The sequence below is a fragment of the Brassica napus genome, chromosome C2 (assembly GCF_020379485.1).
Source record: "Brassica napus cultivar Da-Ae chromosome C2, Da-Ae, whole genome shotgun sequence".
Lineage (NCBI taxonomy): Eukaryota > Viridiplantae > Streptophyta > Magnoliopsida > Brassicales > Brassicaceae > Brassica > Brassica napus.
The window spans coordinates 27,909,611-27,917,553 of record NC_063445.1 but is presented as its reverse complement, the minus strand read 5'-3'; the positions used below and the strand labels follow the sequence as shown (position 1 = coordinate 27,917,553).

Sequence of the window (7,943 nt, the reverse complement as noted above, 5' to 3'; positions counted from 1 at the left end):
TTTTTTGCTATAAGGAAAGCATTTTTTCGTAAAACCTGTTACGTTTACTTTGGAAAGTTACTTCGCATGACATGATCTGATTATACGAAGGATTTTTTGCGTAAGTAGCGGGCGAATTTATTAAATTGTCGCGACATATGGAGATGTCAAAATAACGATGTTTCCGCAGATTTTTGAGAAACGTTTTCTCTTTTGTTTTTATTCTTCGGTGAAAGTTTCTCTGAGTCACTCATGGAATTTTACCAAAGGTTATTTCACCGAGATCTAGTCGCAAAACGTTTTTGCAGGTTTCTTGAATGAATCAGTTAAACAGCGATAGACTTAGTCGACGAGCGGGGAGGACGTGTTCTCTTTGTCGTATTTTCTTTTACTTTTGTTCTTGATTTTGCTTTGTCGTAAATGTTTTTGATGTTTTTCCGTGAGTCGGTTGGTTCAACGGAAAATGAGAGTGATGCTTTGATGCCTAAATATTTCTCATATAATGATTCTTATACGAAACTCGTTTTATCAAATCGGAAAAGATCTTGATGACTTCAGCAAATCATCGACTTTCATTCTGAAGTTTGGCAGAGGTTTTGTAAACCGAGCACGCTACGTAGCGACCGAGCACGCTACGTACCGACCGAGCACGCTACGTACCGACCGAGCACGCTACGTACCGACCGAGCATGCTACGTACCGACCGAGCACGCTACGTACCGACCGAGCACGCTACGTACCGACCGAGCACGCTACGTACCGACCGAGCACGCTACGTAGCGACCGAGCACGCTACGTAGCGACCGAGCACGCTACGTAGCGACCGAGCACGCTACGTAATGACCGAGCACGCTACGTAGCGACCGAGTACGCTACGTAGCGACCGAGCACGCAACGTAGCGACCGAGCACGCTACGTAGCGACCGAGCACGCTACGTAGCGACCGAGCACGCTATGTAGCGACCGAGCACGCTACGTAGCGACCGAGCACGCTACGTAGCGACCGAGCATGCTACGTAGCGACCGAGCACCCTACGTAGCGACCGAGCACCCTACGTAGCGACCGAGCACTCTACGTAGCGACCGGACTTTGGTGAGAGCTCGGTCGCTACGTAGTGACCAGATTTTGCGTTGGTAAAGAAAGATAAATAAAAGGAAAACAAGAGAACACGTTTCTTCTTCTTTATCACTCAATCGTCGTGGGATCCGAAACTTTAGCCGAGCTTTTGTTTGGCTTCCCAACAAACCACTGTCCAAATCTTCTAGTTCCATTCTGTTTCACCAGCGTTTTCATGACCTCCCGGAGCCCACCTCCGATGATCTTTTCATCTCCCTCGCCGGTAACCGTTGCTTTGGCCGGTTTCTTCAGACTCTCTCTGTGAAACTTCCTCACCGTGTAAACCTCCGCGATAGCTAGCGACATCTTCTTAGCGATTACGAAAACAAAAGTTGTTGTATTTTGGTAAAGATGAGTGTTGTTGCATTTTAAGGGGAGAGAGGTTTGGGACGTTATTTATAGATATAAACTGATGGGGTCAACCGGGCCTCGTGGTCTAGTGGTAAAGGAACCTCAACTGAGGTGCCCGCCATCACGAGTTCGAGACCCGGTCACGGAATGACTTAGGCCCCCTGGTGGGTACAGACGCCGGCTGGTTCCGTGCTCAGGGGGGGATTAAGGCCGAAGGCCCGAACCCATCCTGATTAACCAAAAAAAAAAAGGATGGGGTCCATTTTACTGATTGGGTTTGTTCCCACAATATATTATAAATACGTATACGCTATATATCTGCTTTTCTGTATGTATATTTCTTTACGCTTTATATCAACGAAGTTTGTAGGAGTTTAGCGTTTGCCGATCCAAGGAGCATCATTAATAGGGGTGCTTAGAGGGGGTGTTTAGCAAAAAATTAATATAATAGCAGGTGGGATCCACACAAAAACTAAGTACTTGTGCTAGTTCTGCTTAATTAAGCACCAGTGTTAACACTGTTTCGCGGACCCCACTGATACGTGACGGCCCGCGATTAGTTCATTTTTAATTATTTTTTTTAAATCAAAAGAAAAATAAAAAAAAAAAAAATTAACCACCCCAGATGGAGTGCTAGGGTTAATGGTGCTCTAAGTACTACGCCTAGTCATGTATGATGTATCCAGACATTTTCATGACCAGAATTACCCAAAATTTTGGGTAAACGTATCCTTTTAGATTAAGATAAGGGCAAATCTCCAAAATAGTATCTTTCTAAGTTTATATCACAAAAATAGCACTCAAAAACTAAAATGACCAAAATAGCACATTTCTAAGTTTATCCTTTGAAAATTTTAATTTTTTATTTTTCAAAATTTGAAATCTTATCCCCAAAACCTCATTTCTCAACCCTAAACCCTAAACCTTAAACTCTAAACCCTAAACCCTAAACCCTAAACTCTAAACCCTAAACCCTAAACCCTAAATCCTAAACCCCACCCTTTAACTCTAAACCCTAAGTTTGTGACTTTTGATAAAACATTAAGTGCTATTTTGTGACTTTTGACCTTGAGTGCTAGCTTGGGAACAAAAACTTGATTTAGTGCTATTTTTGTCTTTTTTCTCTTAAGATAACTTTTACTGCTTTTTACAAAAAAGAAAGATAACTTTTACTGGGTAAGAGTCGAACATATAATTATATTAGCGAGACTATCCATTATTTTGATTGATTGTTATTTTAAACAATTTATAGTGTTATTGACTAATTCTTAAGCTACTACAAGTTATTTAATATTTTATAAAATTATTTATTTTTTTCTAAACTATCCAAATTTTATAGGATTAATTTGATGAATGACTATATTGGAGAAAATATTAGATTTTGGTAAAAAAGTAGAGAGAGATATAAAGAGAAAGAAAGAGAGAAGAGGTGATATGTTTAGTTGATGAAATATAGTTTTTTTGGGTTATCGGATCAAAGTTCTCATCTTATATAAGTTATCTAAATTATTAAAATTATTATTATTATATATATATATATATACTCTCCTAAAACCGAATGGTTCCTAGCCAAGTGGCTAGTGAGAGTCTCTTAGGAACCTTTGCTTTAGGAGTTCGACGCCTCCCCGCTTCCTAGATGGGGCTTTCCCCTCTATCGCCGGTCCGAAAGTCGACAAAAAAAATATTATAGAGGGCTTCAGAGGAATCTGACTCAGCGGCCAATTTAGCTTCAAAATGACAACCGAATCGACCCTAACCACAATATATCCCACACTATAACCAAAGAAATGAAGAAGGTTTTTTTCTGAAACTAAAATTCATACACGACAAGAAGATAAGTTTTCACTATATATATATAATAACATAATATGCAAAATTTATATTCAAAATATATTCTGTTATATTTCGCGCATCTTTGTCTGGGCTCTGTTTAAAGTCGCGTTTTCTTCTATTGGTTCCAATTTTTGATAAAGTAGACCATCTTGTTCTCGCACAATCTCTAAGAGGGTGGGCGATATATCAGATAATGTTCGATATATTCCTGATTCGTTCTAAATTTATATACATCTTTCTTGGAGATCCGATACTCATCTTACCGAAAAAAACAAATATTATATATTAATATTCACCACGTGGGTCAACTTCAAGTGACCTTATTCATTAACTTGAATGCCACGAAGAACATATAAAATTCATAATTATTTTCACCCTGAAATGAGACATGTAACATGCAAAACAGTTTGCAAATTTTTTTTTTTTTTTTTAAATAGTTGTATAATACATACACACAAAATACATTAAGTAAATACGTAATACAGCGTTTTGTCTTAGTATTGTAACTTAATTGTTATCCTTAGGAATATTTGTCCGTTTTAAATGAAGATACATATTAAGGTTTACTATAGTTGATATATGTTGTGCTTATTTGCAATATGAGTATCAACAGATTTCGCTTACATTGAATTATTGTGAATAATAAACAACATTTTATTTCACAAAAAATGACAACGGTTGAATGTGATATGCGCTTTAAACTATATAAAATCCGAACTTAGCATATAAACTTTTAATACAGAATCCACTATCCAATATGTATATTTTCAAACGTATATATACACAACTTAAATTAAAGAGTGATAGCATATTTAATGGGGTTTTTAGGGCGGGGTTCTTATATTCTGCTAAGAACCTCACCCTAAGAACCCCCATTAAACATGTTCTGAGGGAATATTGGCGGCGTGCATATAGTGTTAATGTGGTATAAAACACAAGGAGGCTGCGCAACTGCGCAAAGATCTTTTGCATTTTTATATATAATAACAATGAGAACGTTTATTCCATTGGAAGAGAATCGTTTAGAGTCGAATATTGTCCAAAAAATTTGAACAAAAAGAGAGAGGTGAGAGAAAATTTCTCTCCAGAGTCTCTTTCTTTTTTACCTCCTTTAACCTAGCGCCGCCGTGTATCTTGCTCTCTCTCGCGGTGGTCGGCGACTCTCTGTCTCCGGCCACCGTGGGTGGTGAGTTCGATGTTGTTCTCGTCTCTAATCCAAGCTGTAGATTCAATAGAGTTCGTTCTCCGGATCTGTTAGAAATCGAAGGCGTCTTGGTTTCTCGGGAACACTTGCGAGGGCGAGATGATTAGAAGGACCCTTGGATGTCATAGATCTCGCTGTAGTCGCCGTCTTCGCTAGGATCTGGGTCAGATCTGAGATCCGAGACCCGCCGGAGCCTCTGTAGCGTCGCTGCCTTCACGTTCCTGCCTCGTTGTCTCAATCCAGTTGGTCTCCTCTATGGTTTTGCTCCATGGTGCTTGTAGAGCTTCTCCGCTCAGTCTCTGAGTGTAAGGTGGTTAAGAGACGCACCACTGAGAACCTCTGTCCCCTAGTCCAAGAGATGGCGACCATGACGCTCCTCTGAAGATTGATTGGGCTTTCCTTCCAGCTACCGGCGTCGACTTCTAGGGTTTTGAGGACAACCCTCTTTGGCGGCTTCATCTGCTCCAAGGCCAAGCTCTCTCTCATCGTTTGGGTCGCATTTTTAAAGGAGCTTTCAACTCCTTCTGTGCTTCTTTTCTCTGGTGTCAAAGCTCCGACAGTTTAATTGGGTGTTCCTGTTGTCTCTGCCGCATCTCTTGTGTTGCGTGACCGGATGGGGAGCATGTTGTTCCGCTTGCGCTTGACCGTAACTTGAGCTTCATCTACAGCAGCAAAGCCACGGGTCTCCACTTCAATCTTCTGTTGAGATAGTTAGGGTCTGGTTCTGTCGACGTCCTCCTCTAGTGGAGCTCCGGGACGTGAGCCAGCCGCCTCCGTCGATGCCTGCTTGGAGCCACTTCGGTGAGTGCTCGACTGATCCTACCCACCGACTATTCCTCTTGCCTCATCAGGTTTGTTCAGGCTAAGCAAGAAGGCTTTGAATAGAGATTCAAATTGCTGTCTCTTGTACTGTATTGTTAATTAGTTCAAGCTCTCTATAGCTAGAAGCATGGACTAAATCACCTAGGTTCTTAGAGACCTTTTAAACTTTTTGCGGTCTTTTAGAATCTGAATGGTTGTTTACAGCATATTCTGGTTTCAATTCATCTTGTAACCAAACTTTCATTCTTCTTGAAGTAATGACATTTACAATTTAGCAAAAAAAATATATATATATTGTCCAATTTCATTACTCCTTTGCTATCTATGAAACCAACAAACATTTAACACACGAAGCAGCTTGCATTAACAGCTTCATGGCAATCAGAATATTGTGGGAACCGAAATTCGCACTGTCGATTTCCGTTTAAATTAGGAAAGTTAGGAAAACCCTAATTTTCCAGTGGTCCAGGATATCTGTTAAACCACACGCTAAGCAATCAGAACACGCAATTAAAGACGAAAAGAAATAAGAAATCGTAAAAGAGAGCAAAAGGAGTTTTATTCTGAATCCGCGTATGAGCGTTACAACAAGGTAGAAGCCTTGGCCACGAGAGCTGTCTGCGAGATTCATAGTTCTAACAACCTAAGACTGCAAAACCTAGTTGAGTCGCAGCTCGAAATAACAAAAACGGAAAGTTGCCTAATTGCTCTAAGTGCTAAGTTTTCTCTGAAAAAGTCCTCTCTCTGAAATAGTCCTCCCCTCATGCCTCTCGCCTAAGACCCCTTATATACTGGCTCCAAGGTCGGTTTACGCCTTTCCTCTTTTGTCCTTAAGCCGCCATAGCATAAAAATGGAGATATTCCATTTTTTCCGATCTTCATAATTATCTTCAAAATTTCGTATTTATCCACGGAAACTTGACATTTATCTTCCCTTGGGGACCAAGCGTAAACCGACATGCAGTTTACGGGCTGTTGGTTAAGAAATCGTAAGTTGGGCCTCGAGTCGTGTCTTAGGTCCCTTTGGGCCATCTTTCGACTCGAAGCGTTTATTACGGCTTCTTTCGATAAAGAATGAACTTTCCGAGGTTTTTTACGGTAGAGTTTGATTGATAACTTATAAATGGCGGGGAACGTGAGATGGGTTCGCTACGGTATTCGGGAGATAGCATCGAAGGGTAGACGAAAATGCATGGACTGATGTCGTATCGACGTTTCGGAAGAGCTCGGTCGCTACGTAGCGACCGAACTTTGGTTCGAGCTCGGTCGCTATGTAGCGACCGAGCGGAATGGGTGTTTGGTCGCTACGTAGCGACTGAGCTTTGGCTCGAACTCGGTCGCTACGTAGCGACCGAGCGGAGCACGCATTTGGTCGCTGCGTAACCATCCTTCTCGAGCTCTTGTCCGATGATTCGCGTTTCTTCTGCAAAGTTTTTTTTTCGTAAAGAAGAATCTATTTTCGAAAAAATATTTGTCGAAGAATTTTTCTACGTTTTTCTTCTTTGAGAATTTGGACGTTAACTTCGTCGTAACCGTTTTTGACCCCAACAGTTAGCCCCCCAGCACATTGGGAACGTGGATTTCTAGTGAGGTCCCAATGCGTGGTATGGCGAGTTTGGACGAGACTTGTGCATTTGGGCGAAGTTCGTGTCCAAAAATCCGCAAGTAAATAGTAATTTCTCATGCCTATAAGAAGGGAGGTAACTTCTTCATAACCTTCACACTTACTCATTCTCATAGAGAGGTTTTTCTTGAAAAGTTCTTTCTCTTTCTCTCTGTCATTTCCTCCTTGATTTTAAAGAAAAACACGAGATGTCGAGTAAGAAGAGGAGTTCGAAGAAAGGGTCTTTGCCCACAAATGTTTCTGAAGAGCTTCGAGTGCCGAAGATGGAATTCGTTCCTCATTCGGTAGACCCCGCCGAGAACGAGGCATGGTGGGTGGCGTGTTACGGTTCGATTATGCCTCCCATAGAAAAATCGTTCCCGGTCATGAACCATCGCCCGGTGGAGGCAGGTGCGCCGAGTAGGAGCACTAGCGGATTTCTACCATATTTCGGACGCTGTGGAATTCAGGGTTTTTCGTCAAGGAGAGTGCACTAGTAGTCCCCCGGAGGGCTTTTTTACTTGTTACGAGGCATTTTTAGTGCGTTGTCATTTATGGTTTCTGATCCCCGAGATCATCGTCCGTGTGTTGGGTCGCTTTGGGGTGGCGATAAGCCAACTAAATCCTCTTGGCATCCAGCACCTCATAGGGATCTTGGTCCTGAGCTACGAGCCTGGTCTTTCTCTCACCGTTGATCACTTCGAAGCGCTTCTTCGATTACAGATTATTAGGGAAACGGACACGTACAGGCTGGTTCCTCAGAACTTCATGTCAGTGGTAAAGGGGTTCACTTCTAACTTCAACTCGTGGATGAAGTTTTTCTTCTTCGTTCGTGTAGACACAGCGTCCGTTGAGGAGAGTTGTATCCCACTGTTTCGGAGGTTGCCGAACGATCGTCCCTCTATCAACCCTCTTGCTCCGTTTCCTGATGATATTATTGCGATGAGGGATCTGCTCAGGAATGGTCCTTTTTTCTGGACTTCTTTTACGCCGAATAGAGTTCGTAAGGCGTTGAGGTTTTGTGCATCATGGTC

General features: G+C 41.8%; 1 protein-coding gene across 1 annotated transcript; it reads right to left on the bottom strand.

Moving 5' to 3' along the window:
• Positions 1–1,134: 1,134 nt before the first annotated feature.
• Positions 1,135–1,956, bottom strand: BNACNNG22440D. The gene has a single exon (XM_013855361.3). It carries the CDS (start codon positions 1,400–1,402, stop codon positions 1,166–1,168), a length of 237 nt encoding a protein of 78 aa, XP_013710815.1. The 5' UTR covers positions 1,403–1,956; the 3' UTR covers positions 1,135–1,165.
• Between the last annotated feature and the right edge of the window lie 5,987 nt (positions 1,957–7,943).